Source organism: Colletotrichum fructicola, assembly GCF_000319635.2.
Source record: "Colletotrichum fructicola Nara gc5 chromosome Unknown KSG_Nara_v1_contig03, whole genome shotgun sequence".
Lineage (NCBI taxonomy): Eukaryota > Fungi > Ascomycota > Sordariomycetes > Glomerellales > Glomerellaceae > Colletotrichum > Colletotrichum fructicola.
In genome coordinates this window covers 1147290-1169014 of record NW_027094053.1, presented here as the reverse complement: position 1 = coordinate 1169014, position 21725 = coordinate 1147290, and the positions used below count along the sequence as shown (strand labels likewise).

Here is a 21725-nt window from a genome sequence, read left to right as displayed (position 1 = left end):
GGAGCACCCGCCGGATTAGCGCCTTCCCGGACAGAAGCCACCCAGCGCCCCTTCCCACGCAGCCACCACAGGCAGCCACCACCACCACCACTTGCTTCCTTCCCGCCTTGTGCTGTCGCTGCCTCTGTCTCTGTTTCCGCCCAGTGCCTTCCTTCCGTGCGGTACCTTAGCACCGACAACGACACCTCCAACACCAACGCCGCCAACACCAGACACCACCTTTCGCCACCACAGATCGGACGGGAGCTTCTTGTATTTGCAAGCTCGCACGACCTCCTACTCAAGCTCATCCGAGGCTCAAGCCATCCACGACTCGTGCACTGCCGGCGGTGGAGTTGCGCACCATCGGGGGGCTAGCACTGCGAGGTCGCCGCCAGCCAGACCGCATCGACGGAGTCAACCCCCGGAGAACCGGGGTCGTCACCTCTCGGTCGCCGAGATCGCTGGAGGAGAAACGATTCAGGCTCACCGCATCCGACTTGTTGAAGAATTGGCGCCGCGGCAATTTGCACACGCAATTAATCTTGCCGGGCAGTCATCACTCAAATCAAATCACCCGCCAACCCGGCAACTTCATGTGATATCTGAGACACCGGCAGAGCCCTTCCCTTCTCCATCGGGTGACGGGAGCCTCTTCTTCGGCTTCCATCCTTGTCTCGGCATCCCAAGTTGGTCTTCATCCCATTTGCATTCGTATGGATGAAGGGATTACCGACCTGGACGCCAGCGATCCCAATAACCCCAGCCGAAAGACCCAACACCAGCCGAAATACACTTACAAGCCACAACGCCGCCAAACCGCCAGTACGAAGTACTCTCGTTGTAACTTCGGACGTGTCCCGATCACCTCGGGCATCCATCATTGCAACGCCACAGCTTCTCAATCGCAGAGCCCGACGAGAAGGAGGAACGCCCTTCGTCGTCAATCGTCATACTGCGTCGACGTTGCGTCGTCTTCTGTTCCTTCAGCGGACCGCCCTCACGGACCACCTGGCAGCGCCGATCTCAGAGGGACCGCAGCAGTTTGCAACGTCCCTTTTGTTGGAGGTCGCAGTTGGAGCGGAACCCGCCGTCAAGGCGCGCTACCTATCATCTTCGCTACGCTATCGGCAGCCAAAAAGATACACAACAAACCTGCCCAACCGTGAAGGGAAGGTCCTCCCACGTTGAAACCCGCAGAAAGATACGTGATTATCTCGCAAGAGCACGGGATCCTGCGCCGGACGCTGGCCTCAGTAACGAGACCAGAGGCGGGAAGAGTGACGATCAAGAAGGAGCTGCCCGGCCCTTCTTTTCTCTATCAGTCTGCGGCACGCGACAGCAGACAAGCACATGAAAACCGCGGGAAAAAAGAACGCCCTGCCCGCCCTGCCAGAAGGATTCACTCCTCGTACGTAACGCAACAGCTGCGTATCCCAGGACCGCCGACGAGACGCCGTGGCCGAGCCCTTGGGCGAGATTTGATTCACCCGTTCCCTCGGTACCATTTGTCTGCGGGAACCGAGGCGAGGCGAGACGAGGCGAAGCGACGGAAAGGCCAGCCAGGCAAGGGACAGGCATCGCGACGACGGCAAGGGCTGGGCCTGTCCGAGAAGTGAGGCCGAGCAGAATTCGCGGATTGCGTGAAGTATATTCCGGCAACTTGCAACTGCAGCTCACCGGCAAACTACCGCCTTCTGGATGCTCTGCAATCTCATCACCAGAACTCGTCTCAACTCCTGCACCCAGCCGCTCCGTGACTACGTTGGTCACCTTGCCCACGGCCGCAATAAAAGACCACACACTAGGAAAACGACTCACCATCAACGGGCAAGCAAACACGACTCTTCAGCTTGCCCAGGTTTCCACTTTGCACGGGTAAACGAGTGCACCAACCAGGACCCGTCAGTTACCCGTCATTCCATCCACCCCGGCTCCGTCTCCACCGGGGAACGTCCGCCCGGTATCCCGCCGTCTCAAGATTTCAGAAAGGACCTGAACCCGGTTCTAGAAGGACGGGGCTGGCTCCAACCCGTCTTGATTTGACTCTTTTCGTCTCTCTGCAAAGTACCAGTACCGCCGCTGAACGTTTTGTTCGTGGCCGGGTGACGCAAAGCATTACGGATACAGCTTCTCACGTGGTGGACAACTGACTAAGGTCAAGCCAAAGCAAGGCGAGACCAAAGACAAGACCAGTCGGCTGCAGTCCAGTCGCAAATCAACGGCCCGGTCCACTCGGGGCGCCCAAAAAGCAAAAAGGGATCAACACAAAACACATTGTCGAAAGTGGCCAGCCAGGGCAGTGCGCCTTTTCTGGTGTCGCTGTCGTTGACTCCGCCTTCGGTGAGTGGTGTTGGAAGCCACTCTGTCTACTTTGGCTCAGCGACCCGTAGCGGTAGATTGAGCGATTCGATTGATTGATTGCTTCTGTGCCTGGATTTACCGGGGGCCTGGTTCCTGGGCTGTCGGATTCTGGCTCACCGTTTATCTGCTGGGCAGAGTTTTCTGCTCGCAACCGTTCTTGAAGAATCCTGGCTGATACCTGGCTTGCGGCTTGTCTTGCCTTGTCGTATCAAATCAGGGGCGAAGGACGACTGTGACGAACGACGGCGACGACGGCCACTGAGCTCAGGATCTGTCTGGTGGAGTTGCGACAGGTCGCAGGCTTGTCACCAAAGGGTGTTGTGACTTGGTTTATCCGTCATCAAGCTATCCGTACTTCTGCGCTACAACTCGGCACAGAGCCGGCAGTTTGATACAGAGACATCTGGACAAAAGAAGTTCAAGGCCAGGAGTCAGGCTAAAGTGCCCCGCGGACAAAGAACCAAGAGGGGGAAGGAAGACGATTGGGGTAGGGTTTTGTCTCCGCGTCGATGAAGAAGTCAGACACAATTGTGGCTGCGAGACAACCAAAGAAACTAACCCAACGAAACGCCTCCCTAAGCCCCCGATCCAGCTCCTCGGTACGCCCGGTGCCGTAATCCTTCCAGAGGAGAAGCAGGACGACAGCAGAGACAAGGGCAAGCTTTGAAGCGAGCGAGGGACAGACACACGTTCCAAGGAAACCATCGACGCCATCGTGCAGCGACTACTGGGACTATCCAGCGGGCCAACGACTTGTGGACTGGCGCTCGATCTGTAGGCAGTGTTGCCGGTGTTAGTGGCCCTGTCACGACGAGCTAACTGAAGTCCGTCAGTCCGCCGGGTCCAAGTTGGAAGCTTTGACGACGCCAGACAGGAGCAGCGGCAGCAAACAACGTCAACAAACGATCTGTGCCGGGGCAAACACACACCAACCAGCAAAACAAACAACAACAAACTGCCGTCATTACGGCTGGCTAGGAGTAACATAGCGGCTGCCAAACGGGCTAGTGCGCCGTCCCCTACGACAACAGACAAGTCGACAGTCATTGTTCATTCGGCGGAGGTTGCTCGCAACAGTCCGTCCGACGTGGATGTCCTTGTCGGGGCAAACACACTGCAGGACGACACAAACATTTCAGGACCTGAGGACACGGGCCAATTGCAGGCCGGGGAAAGGAGCAGCTCTGGGATTGCGCAGAGTAAGCTGTGGACAGTGACCAGTGGCACCCGTCCGGATACCGTACCGTCCAAACGGATCTCCCCTGCCGGGACGGAGACCAGGGCAGAAAGCGACCCGAGGGCCAAATTGGAGTGGACTCTGCCAGGTCTCCCAGGACAAGAGTCCTTGTGCGTGTGTCCTTGGGCAAAGACTCGAGAGGCGCTGTCACTGGCCGAGGTCTGTCTGAGGCGCGCGAGGTACCTGCCGGCCCTAGTGTAGCGCCGCCGGGCGCTGCAAGGTACAACCCGCCCAAACGAACCTGTGGTGGGTCTGCGCCCAAGTCCTTCAGGGCCGTCGACAACGAGGACGGTACTTGTGGCCGCTGCAGAACATCTGCGAGGGATAGGTCTCTGGCCGTCTCGCGAGGTAACTTTCTGGGTCAGGCCGCCGTCTATCTGCGCAGCAACAGTGCAGTAGCTGCGCAGCAGTGCTGCTGCAGTGAGAGAGCCAAAGAAGAGGGCCGTTGAAGAAGAAGACGCAGCAGACGCAGCAATCAGCCAGCCAGCAGCTTATCGGACCTGCTAAAGAGACAAGAGAAAGAGACGGGAGAGTGATCTCTTTTGTCCCTGCCGCCATCCTTTTCATTGCCTCTGCTGCCGCCGCTCATCTGGTCATTATTCTGATCCTTCCTCCCCTCTCTTGGACTTTGACCTCTCTTTACAAGGCCATATTTCTGATTCTCAACCCCTTCCGCTCTACGATTACTATTCCACAACTGCAAGACTCTTGCTGGTGATTGGGCTGCTACACGAACGAGCGGCGACACGAACAGAGCAGTCCTTGTCTGTTTGCTCTGTCGGAGAGTCCCAGCTCCAACAACTCGCGCGGTCTTTTGCTCTCTCGTTTTCTCCAGTCTCCATTCCCGCAATTATTATTTTTTTGCCCTCCTCCTCCTCCCGAACACCCCCGGCCCAATCCACTCAAATTCAGCGCCGACCACCAAAAGCACCCGGCATCGAGCACCAACACCCCCCTCCCCTGTTCTTCCTTACCGGTCACTGTTACGGTCTGCGAATACCACCATCTGCCCTGCCCGCCTTACCTTGCTTGCCTCGCACCCGCTTGCTTGCTGGCTTGCTTGCCTGCTTGCTTGCCTCAGCTGTTTGCTCCTGCGACCTGCGCGCATTCCGCCATCCTCCCTCCTCTGGGACCATCTTGCGCCAGGCCCAGTGCTGCTGTTTATGCCGGCTTGTTGTTGCTGCTGCTGCATGGTACGTACTGGCGCCGTCGTCCAAGTACCTGCACACACCCAACGGACAACAACGGGACGGTGGACAGGACAAGACGGGACAGGCGCGGTACCTCGCTCTACTTTCCGGTGGACGGGCATGCTAAATTAAAAAAACATCCCCCTTCCCCTCCCCTTCTCCCCCCTTCAAAATCCTTTCCCCCCCGGTGCTCCCCTCCACCGACACACCCCCTCCCCTCCCAAATTCCTCCCCCCTCCCACCCTTGACGTCTCCCTACAGCAAACCTAGACGCACCCGCCGACAGAGAGAGAAGGAGGAGGATACACTGGCCACCAAAGAACAGCAACGTCGCAGTGGTCAAAGTCACACCCAATCTTCCTCCTCCACCAAATAAAAAAACCACTCTCTCGATTCGAGGCCCCCGTCCACTCAGACTGGAGCTCCCATCTGCGAGCTGGGTCTCGTTGTCCTCCTCCCGGTCCCAGAAGGGTCAAGACCAGGGCAGAGAGGACCCAAGTCCAAGACCAAGAACCCGACAGACCCAAACCGCCCAAACCACCCCAAGGCACCACGGGGACCACGGGGGACCCAACCGCCCCAGAAAACAGAAACAGATTCTGCAAACATGTCTCAATACATGTACACCAGTCTCGCCCCTTTACCTCCCGTCTTCTCTCACCTCCCCGACTCGAGAAGGGCGAAGGCGACGCCCTCCAGTTCCAACTCCTCTGCAGCAGCAACCTCCAACCAGCCCAAAAACACCTCGTCTGCCACAACAACAGCAGCAGCAGCACAACCACCACCAACACCAACACCAACAGCTGCCTCCACGCCGCCAATCTCAAAGGCAAATCCCGCAGACTCGTCCCGCCTACCGCCTACGAGCAGGACAAAACACCACTACCACCAGCACCACCCCTCCACTCGCTTGCAGCATATCCGCACTTCTTCTTCCTCTTCTGCGTCACGATCTTCTAACGAGACCTCGATCACCCCCACGTCAACCACCCTCTCGATCCCGCAGACAGCGTCTCCCACCGACTCGCGCGCGCCGTCCTCGCCATCGTCGCCGAAGAAGCTCAAGCACAAGCACCACCACTCGCTCCAGGAGACACGTGCTGCCGGCGACCACGGCTTCGGCTCCCTCCGCTCCAGAGCGCCGGCGCGCCTCCGCAAGGAAAGCGGCAGCTTGAGCTCCTACGCCAAGTTCGCGCTCGCCTCCCCTCCGACACCCCGCACCACGGGCCTCACTCCCACGGAGATAAAACATGTCGCCATGCTCGACATGGACATCTCGGGTCGTCATCTGACCGCCGCCAAGGCGACAGGCACTCTGCCCTTCTCCCGCACCGATAGCTTGTCCTCGGCCGCGCCTTCAACAGCGTCCATCTCGGCCCGCACAATGACCTCGACCGACCCCACTTCGTCGTTCGACGCCTCGCGTCCCTTCGTCTTGAAGAATGGGCGCCAGTACTTGTCCGACAACTCGCTACCCTACCCGCTGCCCGTCGATCTGGTCGAGCTGCATCGCCAGTCAATGCGCACGCTCATGCTGATCCAAGTCTTTGGCTCGCCATTGTGCTCACAGGGAAACGAAGTCAAACCACCAAGTCGCGTGCTGGAGATGGCATGCGGCTCCGGCTTCTGGAGTCAAATGTGCTTCCGCTACTTCAAGGGAAAGGGCCACACGGACACCGAGTACACCGGCATGGATATTGGTCCCATGGGCGCAACCGCCGGCGACGTGGATCGCGACATGAAGTGGCGCTATGTACAGCATGACATGCGCACGATGCCCTGGCCCTTTGCCGACGGCGAATTCGACCTGATCATGGTCAAGGACACTAGCTTGGTAGTGACAAGCCCGCACTCCGTCCAGTCCACCATGGACGAGTACATCCGCATCCTGCGCCCTGGCGGCACCATTGAATTCTGGGACAGTGACCATCAGATTCGCATGCTCCGGCCCCACGCCGCGCCACTGGCCCTAGACACCCCAGAAGGCGCCGCCGCCGTGGCGCTCGGCGCATACCCCCTGTCATCCAAGACACCACTCAGCGCGCCGCTGAACAACTACCTCGTCGAATACAACTCGTGGGCCCACCGCGCGCTCGAGTCGCGCAACCTCAGCCCCGTGCCGTGCACTATCATCGGCCCCGCGCTCATCCAGGAGTGCGAGGTGCTCAAGGACATACAATCGCGCCGCCTGGCGATCCCGCTATCGGAAGTCCGCTGGGAGCGCGAGGGCGTCGGCGGTGTCGTTACCAAGGACGGCAAGTCGTACATCGAGACGGGCAAGGGCAAGTCCAAGCCGGACTCGCAGAAGAAGACGCTCACGCCCGCGCAGGCGGCCCTCCGCCGCACGGCGCTGACGACCGTCGTCCAGCAGATCCAGAGCTTGGAGCCGCTCCTTAGGGAGACCTCGGGCAAGAGCCAGGACGAGTGGGATGGCTGGCTTGGCAAGATGATGAACGACTTGACCAGGGAGAACGGCACGAGTTGGGGAGAGTGCCTGGAGGTAGGCGCATGGTGGGCGAGGAGGAAGTAGTGAGGCACGGCTTGATGAAACGAAAGGGTTTTATTGCATTACTGTTGGAGCTATCTCACAGGACCATCTCATCCTCCCCGCTGGAGGCGACCATCACGCCCCGGGAACATACCGCTTCCTCAGCGTTCGGTATCTTTTGAGGTAGTACCTGTGGGATCGTTAGCATGCCAGTCAGTCGCAAAGCAACAGCAAGACACAGAAACAGAAGCAAGGAAAAGCGCAGAGGCAGAGGAATGGTTGAAGTGTGCAGTTCAACATCGAGATACCCCCCATCATCATCATCAATCTACATCACATATCAACCGATATTTACATACACCCATATCTCATCTTGACTTATTGACATGTGAAGCGACGTATTGACCTGAAGTTGATCTTTCGATAGTGCGGTAGGTGGGGAAAGGGGACTTGAGACTTGGATCGGTAGATGCTCGCTCACGTGGCAGGAATAATATGGAGCATGTGCTTGCGGCGGGGACGATTCCGCGTGTTCAAGTGAGATCGACATGAGGAAGGCGTGGCGACAGGGGTGGGTAGGGCGGTCTCGGTCCCCTCCCCAGCGTGAATCCACAAAGGGTGTGGAAACAAAAAGGGTGAGTTTGAACTTACAAGGCTTCGATTTCTAGAAGGGGGGAGTGGTTAGCATTGGCCTTTGAGCGATCTTGCTCAACGATGTTCAGGTAGGGGAGGTGGGAACGGGGCAAGGGAGCGAGGTATGGATGGATTGACGTTCAGGAGTTGCGGGAGATGTGGGCCGCTGGGCTCTGTGTTTCTTTGTGAAGGGTGATGGCCCTGTGCGAGGCGAGATGAGACTGGCGTTTTGCTCGAGGGGTTATGTGATGTGGAACTGGCGGTTTTGGGAACAGACTTCTTCTCCTGGGACGGGGGTCATGAGGGACGGGTATGGAGGGCGGAAAGTATGTTGGGCGTGTTGATGAAGGGGTACATGTTGTGTCGCTTGACGCTGTGAGGTACATGACGCTGTGATATCTCCTGCGGCTGAGGGGCTCGACAAGCGCCCCCCCTTGGTGGTGTGTCGAGAAAGTCGAGATGTAGGTCCGGCTGCCGCTGGATATCTCGACTTGAGAACGGGATAGTATGTGACAGTGACATCGGATGTGTCCATGTTGTCGAATGGTGGAGGCTTTGTTTTTGCCGGGACTTGTTTCTTGAGACAGGAGCGGTTGTTGCAGGTCATCCTTTGGTTCGGGTTTTGCTCTACTTCTCTCTGGAGTCGTGAGGCTCTAGGTGGGTTGGTTGTTGATAAGCACCAGTCTGACCGTGCTGGTATGCCACGGCCATGAGGTGCCGCATGGAAATGCGGTTCTTATTCCAGATTCTCGGGGGACAGTGGGGTTTGGGGGTGTCTTCCGTGTTGGTTGAGCCCCGTGACACTGCTTCCTCGAGAGCAAGACCGTGTGCTGGGGGCTTGGCCAAGTTTCTCGGAGGAGTGCCGTGGTTCCAGCTGAAGCCAGCGGAGGAGGGACAACCTCTTGAGGGACGGCTCTTAAAGGTGCTGGCGAAGCCGAAACGAGAGGGTTCTCATTCAACATCGACGCTGGGCCGGTTGGGCCTGGCCCTCGGGCTTCTCGTCACCCAAGACACATAGCTTCTGGGCTGAGATACAAGCACACCTTATCGTGACTCGACTCGGAGGAAAGAGAAATTGGCATCAGCGCCAGATGGAAGTCCGCAGGGGAGTGTTGTGCATACAGCATATCCTCTAAATGGAGACACACCTGGTGGACCTAGACTCAGAAGTATCCTCGAAGTACCGACGTCCGAGAGAGGAGAAACAACGCCTGTCCGATAGCGGCAAAGATGATGATGCCGATGCCCCCCAGCCAAGAACACAATCCCATCTGGTCGAGAGCGTAGAAAGAATGAATCAGAGTCCAACTCGGGTCGGCACTTGTTGAACAATAGTAGTCATCAAGGTCGAAAGGATCGTGCAGGGAAACCGTCGAACAAGCCAGCATGCGAGGTAGCTTCCACCTGGTGCTTCAGGAAGATGGGAATGAGTAAGGGGGTTCGCAGTGACTCCAGGCACACCACCAACCAAACCACGTCGGACAGCGAACACGGCATACCTGACTCCTGGACGACGCCACTTGACAACTTGACAACAGTCCACAGAGGCCTTGATAATAGTGAAAGTAATGACCTAGACGGCCCGGTAGAAGAAAAGACGCGAGGCGACAGACGGGACAAAGGGAGGACAGTACTGGATGTGAAGACACAAGACGTAGGGAGCATGACCTACCCTTCTTCACAAACTCGGCTCTCTGGATGCCCTTCTCGATCGCCTCTTCGTCTCTCAGCCCCGCGTTGGCGCTGAAGGCCCGGTGTAGGCGTGGGCGGAAGTAGTCATATCCGAGGGGGTACTCGCGTCCGAGGAAAAGGAGTTCTATGGGCTCATTAGCGACGTTCGAGGGTGATGGTTGTTTGCTTGTAAGTGGCGACTGGTTGACGACGACAGGCCTTGGAACCGAGCAGCAAGCTTGCTTGACTTGATTTGATTTGACGTTTTCCAGTGACCGAGAACGTCAAGCTCACATGCCCCGTTCATTCATCTGATGACTCTTGCGTGTATCCACGAGAAGTATTGTCGGCAACGTTGCGTGCCGCTCGTGAGCAGGTATAAGTCATTGGCACCAAGGACGACCCTCGAACAAGACCATATGAAAGCAAGGATGAAAGCCCACCAACCTTTGTAAATGGTAATCACCCGCCTCCTCAACTCAGGATTTAGGGAGCTCATCTCGAGTTGCCGGATGCTACCGCGTAAGCAACTCAGAATTCAGTCTGCGTCGGAATAGCTGATCGTGTATGTCAACGTCGCCGGGATGTCGTCGGTTCCGTGGCGATGAGGTCGGATCCTTGACGAATGATGCAACACCCGTCCGTCCACTTGCGGACCCACAGCACCACCAATCCGCTTCTCCAATTGGCCGTACCCAAGCTCAGCTCCTTATCTTATCAGTTGCCAGCCAGGTCCCTCGCCGCTCTGGCGATCTACGGCCTCAAGCTTTGCGACAGAAATTAATCATCAATACGTTGGCGTTATACCAAATCGACGCACAAAGCCGCCCATCGACGAAATGTTCTGCGCGAGGGCAGCTCGCACAGCGCTGCTACGACGCCCGGCACTCCTCCTCGCTCGCCAGACCCCTTCCGCCGCCGCCCTCCGCATCGCAGCATCGAGTCCCCGACCGTACAGCCAAGCCAGCAGCATCGCAAACCCCCAGCCGGCAGAGTTGCGGAACGCCACTGAAGACCTCCTCTTGGCTCTCGATCAGGCGGAAGCGGCCGACCTGGCGGCTGTCCAAGACGTTGACGAAGTCGAATACGAGCTTCCATCAAGACCAGATGACGGTCTGACCGCGAAAGAAACAATCGACAAGCTCCTGCTCAAACCGAAACCCGCGCCGCAATACCTCAACGCCAGCTTCTTTCTCAAGCGTATCGGGAAATGCCTCATGTTTGGCTGCAACGAGGAGCAGGTCGCTGTGGCGGCCCGTCTTGTACGACAGATCGCAAAGGACTTTCCTCGACTGCAAATGGCTCGGTCCAACGCCGTCGTGGACCCCAAAGCCGTGTATACAGAAAGGCTAGACATGACGAAGAGGATCCAGCTCGAGCCTTTGTCCAAGACGTTCGGAGTGAGAAGCAATGAAGCCCCCCAAAACCTAACGCGCTCACCACTGACCCTGTTGATCAATCTTGCAGGGAATCCCGCGACCATTTCCACTCCCGAAATTGGTTGAGGTGGCCGTCTTGCGATATCTCGACTACGTCGCTTCAACTTCCACCTCTGACGTACAGGCAAAATGGGATCAGATTCAACGAATGCAACGGAAGGCCTGGAAGGTTGATTCCCACTCGCTGATCCATAAGCCGGTGTCGCCGCTGGCCATCCAAAACATGCAATGGCCGTCGAACTTGCGCTACGTGAGTATAGTTTACTAAAAGGGTGTTGTCCCGAACAGGGCTGAATGATCGCATAGGATCGGACACGTAAAACGCAGAACATCTCTCTGTATACCCGTTTGGAGAGCTTCACCGAGATGGATCGCCGCGTCAAGTTCATTCTCGACGTGGCCTTATGGTCACATTCGGCCAACGCTTTTCTCGTGAACGCAAAAGTCACACTGGTCTTTCTCTACCCCCGGAAACAGTTGCAGGGCAAGTCAACCCGCTGGTTTGCGGAAGAGATGGAACGCATGCTGAATCATGAGACGCCCGAGGTCTGGCAAGAGGGCAGAGACTTGATAGACACGATCCGCATGCTGGAGTCGCAGACTTGGAATAGGGCGGATGCGGTCGAGGACTTGGGCAGTGCTTCGTCGGCTTGAGATGCACTGAAACCCGAGCGGCCCATTTAACAACAACAAGCAACTTCCCACGAGGATATAAATCCAAGGGGTAGTATCCCTCGATGCTAACCAGGTCCAGTATCTACTAGAGCCAGGGCACCTCTGCCAGAAGTACGGCGTCGAGATATCTGGATAGTGCCTATTGGTGTATTGGCCAGCCAATGCCAAGTGCAAAGTTGTGGATTGTCGCTTGCAGTGGCCTGGTGGACCTCGTTGACAGTACGATCCCCCGCCAAAGAGAGGAGGCAAGAATTGAGGCACCTGAAGACCTGGCGGATCTCAAACGCAAATGCCATGTCGTTTGCGCTAGCCGCAGAGTGTCCAAAGCATCAGGAACCGTTCACATGGCCTCTGGTCGTATTGCGAGCCATAGTCGGCTCACGGCCAAGCCGGCGACAGCCGCTTAAACCTTCCGTGAACTGCAATGATAAGAACTGTCCTGCGTGATACAAATGCGACAATGTTGAAAGCACGCCATGGTCAAACATATATACTTGTGATATCTGATCTCAACGCAACATTGGCTGGAAGCGCGGACATGACATGGATGCTGTTGTATGATTGGCGGGTGGTGATTGGTACGGATGAAAAGGGTATCCCCCAAGTGAATAGGCCTTGTGGATTGCGCAAGGAAATCTTCCTACCCTGCCGGCGTGACTCCGGGCCCCATCACGGGACGGATCCAGTTCGGCGGGACGAGAAATTCGGCGAGGCTAGCAGAGAAAAATTCTCCTGAAAATTCTGCCAATAATTTACTGCCAAAGAAAAGTCTTCTCGGTCATGGTCCACGACGAGACGGTCTCGTGTCCACTGTCTGGCGCTGCAAAATTCAGACCGGCTTTAAAGGGTCGCAAGCCCACCGAGAGATCCGCATCGCTCGGAGCTGCCCTGGCGCTATTACGTTGTGTCGCCTCACGTCGCCGTGCAAATGTGTGCGCCGCCATCGAGGGGCAGCTCCTCGCGGCCAGACCGCCTTCGAGATTGGGTGTCACAGTGCGAAGGGTGACTTCGAGGGGTTCATCAACCCCGCTAAGCAGCCGCAGAAATATAACGGTCTGCAGGGCACCAATCACGGCCCGACATGCCCGTAGGTTGCCAAGCTTTATTTGCTCTCGACGAGATGGAGGGGAGGTGACCAGGAGGAAGCGGAGGGAGGGGTGAAGCCCTCTGAGTTGCATGGGAGGCGTGCTGCACTGCAGGAAGCTGGCGCCCTGAAGCTTATTCCCGAGTAGTCTCGATGTTAGATCAGGCGATGGTCCTCTGGAATGCTGCTGCAGGCGGTCGATGATTGGACAGATCCTGGAGAATCACAGTCAACAGTCGATAGTCGACAGCACAATACTTATTCGTAGGTGACATCGCATCTCGTTCGTCGTCCTCGCCAGCACAACTCTAACAAGCTTAGAGCCCCCGCAGGACGGCCGTGCCACTGACTCTCTGGGAGGATTGTCGTCGGTACCACGAATCAGACATCGCGACTGCAAATTGCTCTCCACGACGTTCCGAGTCAGCAGTCCACTGGATTGAATGGGCTGTGACATGGGAGGCAATCTGGCAGCAGGCTGGGAACGGCCAAATGCCGACAGGCAGATCGACTTGCTTTACCGCTCTGCGCCTAGCTCCTTTTCCTTTCTCGTTGTTTATGCTCGAGACCTGGGGGACGAAGTGGGGGTAGCTGAGGCCCTCAGGTTGCATTTGCCAATTCCCTCTGCTGTGACTTGTCAAGTGAAGGGCAGCAGCCGGGATAGGGTGTGCTTGCTCTGCTGAGCGCTGCATCTTCCTGGACTGTTCTCTCCTTTCTTTCGGCACGTTACGACGTGCTAATCGGAGGATAATTAGCTAAACAGGTGGATATGGCGGCAAAAAAGCTTGACCCTGCAAGCAATGCTGCTGGCACCGTACACTACGCCGAGGTCGAGCACCGCGTGTGAGATTCTCCGTTCGATCCAATCTCGACTGCCCCGCGAGTTCCGTTGGCTTGCAAGAAGGTAAGGGTAATGTTGGTTGACTGCGGGCGAAGCGTCGGGAGCGGTCAGCAACCGGCATCCGTTCGATGTCTCGCCGGGTCGTTCGGAGGCCTGAGAAGTAGAGGAGCAGCGCTGTCTTGCATTTTTCCAGAAATGGTTTGTTATGTTTCGAATCAAAGGAGACCAACGCCACTGGCAGAAGGTTTGACAAAGACAAGGGCGACGACGGTCTTTGTCTAGGGCCTGCGACGGGTCGAAAACAGCCATGCGGATCTTTCGACGACAGGCCAGACAGCACAGCGTGTGTAACTGCAGGGCTCGTCCGGTTCATCGCTCGTCGTCTGGACCACCATGAGTTGCTGTGGGTGGTGGGTGCCGCCGCAACAGATGCAGAGTGCAGAGAAGCATGCAAGCGGCATTCCTGTCCTGGTCCAAGATCGACGCAGGAAATTAAACCCCCAAGCCTATCGTCATTCTTGATAGGGCGAGGGGCACGGGTGGGAGGCAGCAGGTGCAGTAGCAGCAGCATTGCGTCTTGCGTGTGTGATGGTGCGTTGTCAACCACGAGACAGGACGAGACGAGTGCGCATTGCGCATTCGAATGTCAGTCGTCTGCCGCCGCTGGCTTGTCACAGTTGAGGTCCAGGTCCACCGACGATGCTCCCATCCCGTCCACCTTGTTCGCATGTCGGACGGCGTGATGGCAACCGTGACTTGCTTGGAACACGACAAGCAGGAATGTCTCTGGCCCTGGGACTAGAGACTGGGCCGTGGTGTTCGGTTGCACTGTAGCGAGGGCCAGGCTAGCTAGCGGCGGACGAACAAAAGTCGCGGGTAAGCCGCTAGTGGCCATGCGTCGCCGCCAATGCTCATCATGCTTTCCACTGTGCGAGGCGCTCAAGGGGTCATGGCACCCGTTTTGCCAGGTTTCTTGGTTTCGTCTCCACGCTGCGTGCCTCGTACCTCGCCGATGGCGTTTGGCGCGGCCCCGGTGGTCGGCCTCACGATGTTGATCTGGGACGGCGAGTCACCGAGCGTCGGAGGCAGATGCAGACGCAGATGCAGTCGCAGTGCGAAGCACGCACAGTGATTACAGGTGCGTGCAAGGACTGATGGCGGGTGCTGCTCAAAGGGGGAAGCCGACGACGGCGAGTGGAAGCACTGTACTTTTGGGGCGAGTTGATCTTCCGCCGGAGAGGAAGCTTGCTGCTGCACGGCACGGTACGAGTGAGTGTACGAGACGAGCGAGTGCATTGCACATTGAGTGGTGTGGAGCTGCATTGCTGATCGTCGTCCTGCGGCTGGGGGAGCAATTGGGAACCGACAGTTCACCGCAAAAGACTCGGGCACGGCGGACAGGCGATGGCTGTCGATGGAGTGCCCTCGTGTCTCTTTTTTCCTTTTCTGATAAGCAAATCTGGATGGCGCGGGGTCTGCGATGGGCAGATGGAGGCGGGGAGAGCCCAGTCGCGTGCTGACAAGGAGGTGCAGCCAAGTGCGAGGGTACGGATAGAGTTGGCTCGACATGTGCAATGACGACGATGGGCTGGTCTCCTGCTGGATACGGCAAGCAACGGTAGTTGGCGGTGACGGTAGTAGGTAGACCTTGATATTTGGTTGCGCTCATGTGCAGTGTCATGGAAGCGCTTGGTACCGCGCACTTGGTGCTCTCGTCCTTGGTAATTCGTCCTGGTTATCCTTGGTTGATGGTTAGCGAGACCAGAGGGCTAACATGCGTCGGTATTACCCTGAACTGAGGTTGGCACGGCCGGGATGAGAGCAAGAAAGCTGACTCGGGGATGCTGTGCGGTGAAGGCTTCGGTAGGGCAAGCCGACAGACCGAAAACATGGTTGCGGCGGGCACTCAGGGTGATTGGAGGCGGTGCCGTCTCTTCTCTGCGGTGGGCAGGGTCGTCATGCGAGCAATGAACAACGATGATGGATGCTGCGGAGGATTGACAGCATGGATGGGAGATGGAAACCGCGAACAAGTCGAGAAGAAAAGACGACGGGGCCGAACTAGGGACGAAAGAGGGAAGAGAGCGTCGACGGGGGTGTCCTGTGCAAGACATGACATTTTTCTTGGGTGGTGGTTGGGTCTCTGATGTATTGTTGGTTGGCAGGACGAAGCCGTTGAAGAAAAAGAGTGTCGATGAGGAATCCCACGATGGATGAAAATGTCAGTCGTATGTGAGGAAGGGCCTCGTGCAGCTGGGAGGAAGGAAGGTGCGAGGCAAGAAGTTATCTTGCATGTGCCTTCTGGCGGGAGCATGGCCGATGGCCGTGGTTGCCCTTTCGAGGTAGGTAGGCACAAGCAACGGTTGGGTTGCAGGAGCCATTTGCAACGTGGAAGCCAATTGAGTTACCGTTGTCAGTCAAATTATATGAGGTGCATAGGTAGGGACCTGGGCAGAGTCTTTTGACTTGCTCAAACTCTTTTACTCTGACAATGGAAACTCGCAACTCAGCCTCTGCCCTCTGCTTGAGTTCCAACAACAGTAACGGACTACTATTTTTACTCTGTTGCCGCGCTTCAGGGCGGCTGCGGATACTCTACCGCCCAGCGCCCTGTCTGCCCTACGGCCTGCAGACCAAGCTGAGGTGTGTGATTCGTACATTAAGGTACGGGCTGCTCGTACGGGACGGACAGCCAGGCCAAGGACGGATACCGATGCAGGATCACTTGCTTGCGCGTTTTCCGTTCCGTCTGGGTCCATCTTTTGCCAGGGCCTGGAGCAGATGCATGCAATGCGCTGCTGCACCACCGCAGCAGGCCTGGGAAGAGTCGAAGAGGGGAGGGCTGAGTTGGATTGTTGATTTTCAAAGATTGATTGGAAGCTCGCCTGCTGAGCAACTCAGCACCAAAGTCCCAACGTCTGGTCTGGTTTGACTGGACATGATCCAATGCCCAATGTACAATGGCTACTATGTATTGTCCAAGGTAATGCTAATCAGTGGCCACCTTCCGCGTATCGTCGCTCAGTGTCTAGCGCGGCGTGCTGCATGGGCGTTGGCGGCTGCCTCGGTCGGGGGTACCCCAAGGTACAAGCTTGTCGGACGAAATTGCCCCTGGAGCTAGGCATAGTTTGGCCGAGTCAAAAGTACCTGCCAGGTCAAAGATCCGAGATCCTGATCCTGATTGCTGATTCTGATCGGGGGAAGGAGAAGAAGGAGGGGCGGAACGCTCAGGAGACAGCTGGACCAATGGCGCGACCCGAGACTCAGCTGCCCCCCACAATCCACACTCTGCAGTCCACTCGTCGCCCTCGTCAGGAGGAAAAAGAAAGACGCTAACGCAGTACGTACCGCGAGCCAAGGCCAGACAGTGCGAGGGGGGCGGCTCCCGCACCATCCGCCATCCCTGCTCTGGTCCTGTTCCCACGTCCTTTTTTGAATAAACTTGAAGCGAGGCGCCTCCCACTCCCACCTTTCAATGTCCCGAGACGGCCAAATAAAAAAAAACAGAAGAAGGAAAAAGAGAAGAAACCCAAAAAATAAGGCGCTGTCATTTGACACTGACTCTGACTGACAGTGTGTTCCTGCTGCCACTGCAAGACAGACCGCCGTTAGCTGTTATTGCTGCTGCTATTGCTGGGTGCTGACTGTCTGAACTTTGCATCTGACACTGCACGCTGCATACGCTGCTGCATACACACAAACACACACAATACCTACCTACAGCACACACAACTGCAAATTCCATTCTTTCAGCTCTCCCTCTCTTCTGCCCGCTCACTCAGCTATTTTTCCCTCTCTCGCCCCTCTTGCCTTGCTCCCCTCATACGAACTCCTATTTCGATTCGATTCATTCGATCCCCAATTCGCCAGCTCACTTTCGGCTCGGCTCTTACCCGAACCTTTGCCGCCCCATACACGCCCGGCAGTGCACCTCCCAGACACTGTTAACAATTTCGTTAGCTGCTCCCCCCCAAGCCTGCCCACCTGCCGAACCCTTCCCTTCCCGCGTAATAATTGCACCCCCAAATTCTTACCTTTTGGCTTAAACTTCGCCTTGCCTATCCACCCACCTTGTCGCCTTCCCACCACCACCACCACCACCAACCACGCTCTCTTCTCCGTCTCAGGACCGGAAAAAAAACCACCACCCAATTCCACAACATCACCACTCCCTCGGTATCCCTTAGAAACCTACACAACCGTAACTCAACGACGCATGAGGCCCCACGGACCCCTCCGGACACTCTGCGGCTCTGCCCTCACCCTTGCGTCGAGTGCATAGTTTCTCAACAGCCGCTGTTCTCCCGGTCGCCCTCGAGACGGGACACGAGATCGCTCCAGCATCCAGACCAGTCCAAGTCGTGCTGCTGGCCCTCCCGACCTGCCTCTTCAGGCTCCCGGGTCGGTCCACAGCAGAACAAGGCGCTGCGCATGCCTCGTGCTTCGAGTTCTGCGAAGCGACAGCAAGGCGCCGCCGCCAACCAACGCGACACCAGGCACGAAAATGGTCTTGTAGGCCCCGCCAAACGAGTCTCCAACAAGAAGAGTCAGCCGAACCTCGACCCGAACCCTTCTGCTTCTGCCTCTGCCTCTGCCTCTGCCTCTGCCTCGACCTCGACCTCTGCTTCCAACTCCCGTCTGCCGCCAGACCAGAATGCAGCTGCCTCGGCTCTCCCATCGCCCCTGCCCAACGGCCCCTCCAACGGACATCTCAAGAACCCGGCCCCCGGTGCCACGATCGATACCATGCCTCCCGACCACCGCAACGGCGACGCATCTGCCAGGCGAGGCTCACTAGGCGGCTGCTCCGAGACGTCGTCCTCTGAGTCTCTTGCTTCCAACATGGGCAACGGCGCCGTCGACACGAACCACCGCCAGATCGATGTTAACGCCACCAAGAATGCCGACGTCCACCGCGATCCAGGCGGCCCTATCGAGTTCGCCGCCACCGTCCTGAGAGCTCTGCCCCTCTACGACACCCTCGCCATTCTTATTCTCCTGATGCAGGTCCCTCCCGTCGCCCTCTCCGGTATCTACATGGTCTTTACCTTTCTCACCTTTGTCCCGCCCGTTACCACCAGCTCTGGAATGAACATCAACCTGGCCGAGATCTTTGACTACAACTCGACCATGCCTTCCCTGGTCACGGTGCTTTGCATGGATGTCTTTATCTTGCTGGTCTGGCTCTTTCTGTGGCCGCCCATGCAACTTGCCATCCTCGACTTTGCGAAGCCCGTCATCGCCGCCACGCTCGGCGGCGGATCGAACACCAGGGAAGGCGCATCTCGGAGTGTCACTAGCTGCTTTCTTCTGGTCATAGGGTCTCATCTTCTCCGCGGCTCCAGGTTCCACTGGTCTCGAGCTACAAAGTTCCTCCCTGCAAACTGGCGATTCTCTCCCGATTCCGACGACCCGTTAGAATCCTTCACCCGCGGCTTCGATAAGAGGGGGCCGCATGGGTGGATCAAGAGCATCCTCGCCATACATATTTTGACGCAGGGTATAGTCCGGTATATTAGAGAGTGGTATTTGAGACGAGAAAAAGGGAGCGCGTCAGCCCACAGCATAACAGATCCCGAAGCCGGCAAGTCGTACGCTACCGACACAGCGACGGAGAACGGATTTGCTACGCCCGACAGCGATGCGACCTTCCAACAAAATGCAGCAGTATCATCTACAAAAAAGAAGCGAAAACAAAGCACACAGGTGCGTCTCCAGCAGCCGCTATGGGCGGCTCTGGCGAGCACCAAAATTGTCATGGTTAAGGAGTACGAGTTATCACACGCGACTTCTGAGTCAGCCGGCTCAAACGCTACCGACATTCATAACCTGGGGAACGCCCCATTCGACAGTCAAGCCGAACAGATTTGGATATCCTACATCGGGCACGACGAAGTATGCTTCAACACCAGCCATTTCCCCGATAGCCCTACTGCCGGAAACGGACATTTTGCGCGACCGGCGGGCGTCGACACGTCAAAGCCTTTTTACGTCCGGGTCAACAATGCCTTTTGGCAGCCAACACGCATTTACCGTATCCAGGACGAAGCTCAAGATGAGCATCTCGGCCACCATCGCTGGTGTGGGGACATCTACGGGCTGCGGCCGCTGTCCAAGTACGTTTGCGAGTTTGTTGACACCCACACGAACAGAGTCATCTTTTCCACGAGTATCCGGACCTCTTTTGCGCCCAATAAAGACCAGGAAGGGTCCGTCAACCCGCCCGTGAGCACGCCTCAATCCCTCCGCCCCGACTCGCCGGCGACGACGCTGAAGAGCACCATCAAAGCCAACAACGACCGGTTGGCGGAGGAGAAGTCCAGGCTCAAGGCGCTGCGCAAGGAGTGGAAGAGCAAGACTACGTCGCTCAAGAAGGAGAATGACAAACTCGACAACATGATTCAGACGGCAGGTAGCAACGACGACAAGCACAGGCAGAAGATCATCCAGCAGGAGACCACGAAAGCCCAGTCCGAGAAGGAGACCGCCCAGCTCGATGCAGAGCTCAAGGCGTTTGAGAAAGCACCCGATGGACTCTACGAGCGCAAGAGACAGACGGAGAAGGAATGGACTGCCGAGAAGGCCGTCTTTGACACCGCATCCAAGGAGTTTAAGGACTACAAGGCCGGCATCGCCAAGACTGTGAAGGTCAAGGAAGATGAGCAAGCCGCCATGCAGACGAAGCGGAACAAGATCGCGGCACGCATCGCCAAGGTGGACAACGAACTGGGCCGTATTACGGACGCCAACAACCGTGGTCTGGACGAGGCCGAGCGAAGACGTCAAGCGCGCGCCGCCTGGCAGGCGGACAGCTCCAAGATTGAGAACAACTTCCTCGGCAGCATCGAAACACTGCGGTCGGCCAACGTGAACAAGCAGAACGACGTCAACGCGCTATTGGCGGGTCTTCAGCAGATCCACGAGTACGTTAACAACGCCACCGCGGCGACCATGCCTTTCGATCTTGCCGAGCGTCAGCCAGCCCAGCTTCCGTCTACCTTGTACAACCCTGCCGCGCCTTCCTGGACCCCCTCTCCCGCCGGAGCGTCGCAGTTCACGGTCCCGGCAGCGTCCATGTGGCCCACCGCAGCGACGACTGCCCCTGGCTCGACGCTTCCGCTGCCCGCGACGACGGCGTCCGCCGTCTGGGGATTCCCGCCGGCGCACCAGAGCACGGTGTCTCTCAAGGCTAGAGGCCGTTCCTCGTCGATGCTTAGTGACGTCTCCGGGTTTACGCAGTCCAGCGACGGCGACGAGTTCCTCTCGCTGAACAACACGCCGGCGCACGGGCACACGGTGCACCGCACGCCCGTGTCCTTTGCGTTCACCCGGCGCCAGCGCAGCGACGGCGCAGGCTCGGGCGGCAGTAGTATTCACAGCGGGAGCGGCAGCGGAAGCTTGCGGGATCCGGCGAGTCCGATTTGAGATGTGCAAAGTGTCTGTGTCTGTTTCTGTTTTTAGGTAGTCTAGCTTTCTCGGCTTGGGACGTGGCGTGCTGGATATTTCGTCAGCTCGACGGGATGTCGGTAGCGATTTCTCATAATGAAAAGTGTTGCATTGTTTAGAATCTTTTGTGCTATTGCCGTGATGTCTATATTCTACCGTGTCCATCCGTGCCTATTCACATTGTAGGCAGACCGTTGCGAAGACGGCATTGTGCAAGCCTCCGACGCGCTGCTCGGCTCCAAGTCCCCCGAGACGGAGCCAGGGTACGTCGTCGCGGATAGAGTGCGCCCCCCTCGTGTCCTTTTTTTGTCGGTTCGTCTCAAGTCAGAGGCTTGGCTCCGGCATGGCCCCGGCAGTTGGATTTGGCGGCGGCGGCGGTGCCGGGTTTTGAGTTGGCGCGCTGCAGGTGTGCGGGCGGATTAAGCTGGCTGTAGATGCAGAGTTTAAACAAACAAGATAAAATTCACGTGGGATGGGTCGGCTTTCTTGTGAGACGGATTGTGTTTTCTGTTCATCACGAAGATGTTACTGAGAGACGAGGTAGAGAAGCAGAAAGTCCAGGCCTCATGCCGCTGTCGAGATGAATTGTCTCATTAAAAAGGTTAGGCAATTCGTACTTGGAAAGATGCGATAGCGATAGGATGGACGGGGGTAGATGGTGTACGTTCCCGTGGTTCA

The 21725-nt window shown here is 57.2% G+C and overlaps 4 protein-coding genes across 4 annotated transcripts; 3 read left to right on the top strand and 1 right to left on the bottom strand.

Moving 5' to 3' along the window:
• Window positions 1–5377: 5377 nt before the first annotated feature.
• On the top strand, window positions 5378–7300 carry CGGC5_v005119 (uncharacterized protein; the record flags this gene model as incomplete). Its single annotated transcript, XM_032032265.1, has 1 exon — window positions 5378–7300. The coding sequence occupies one exon, from the start codon at window positions 5378–5380 to the stop codon at window positions 7298–7300; it is 1923 nt and encodes a 640-aa protein (XP_031892945.1).
• Window positions 7301–7419: 119 nt separating this feature from the next.
• lyrm5b (LYR motif-containing protein 5B) lies at window positions 7420–10061 on the bottom strand (the record flags this gene model as incomplete). The annotated part of the gene is made up of 3 exons (XM_066151395.1): window positions 9189–9301; window positions 9564–9707; window positions 10010–10061. 3 exons carry the CDS (start codon window positions 10059–10061, stop codon window positions 9189–9191), a joined length of 309 nt encoding a protein of 102 aa, XP_066008923.1.
• Window positions 10062–10401: 340 nt separating this feature from the next.
• CGGC5_v005117 (uncharacterized protein) lies at window positions 10402–11655 on the top strand (the record flags this gene model as incomplete). The annotated part of the gene is made up of 3 exons (XM_032032241.1): window positions 10402–10962; window positions 11030–11251; window positions 11308–11655. The coding sequence occupies 3 exons, from the start codon at window positions 10402–10404 to the stop codon at window positions 11653–11655; spliced, it is 1131 nt and encodes a 376-aa protein (XP_031892947.1).
• Window positions 11656–18032: 6377 nt separating this feature from the next.
• On the top strand, window positions 18033–21026 carry acrB (putative ubiquitination network signaling protein acrB; the record flags this gene model as incomplete). Its single annotated transcript, XM_032032230.1, has 1 exon — window positions 18033–21026. The coding sequence occupies one exon, from the start codon at window positions 18033–18035 to the stop codon at window positions 21024–21026; it is 2994 nt and encodes a 997-aa protein (XP_031892948.1).
• Window positions 21027–21725: the final 699 nt, after the last annotated feature.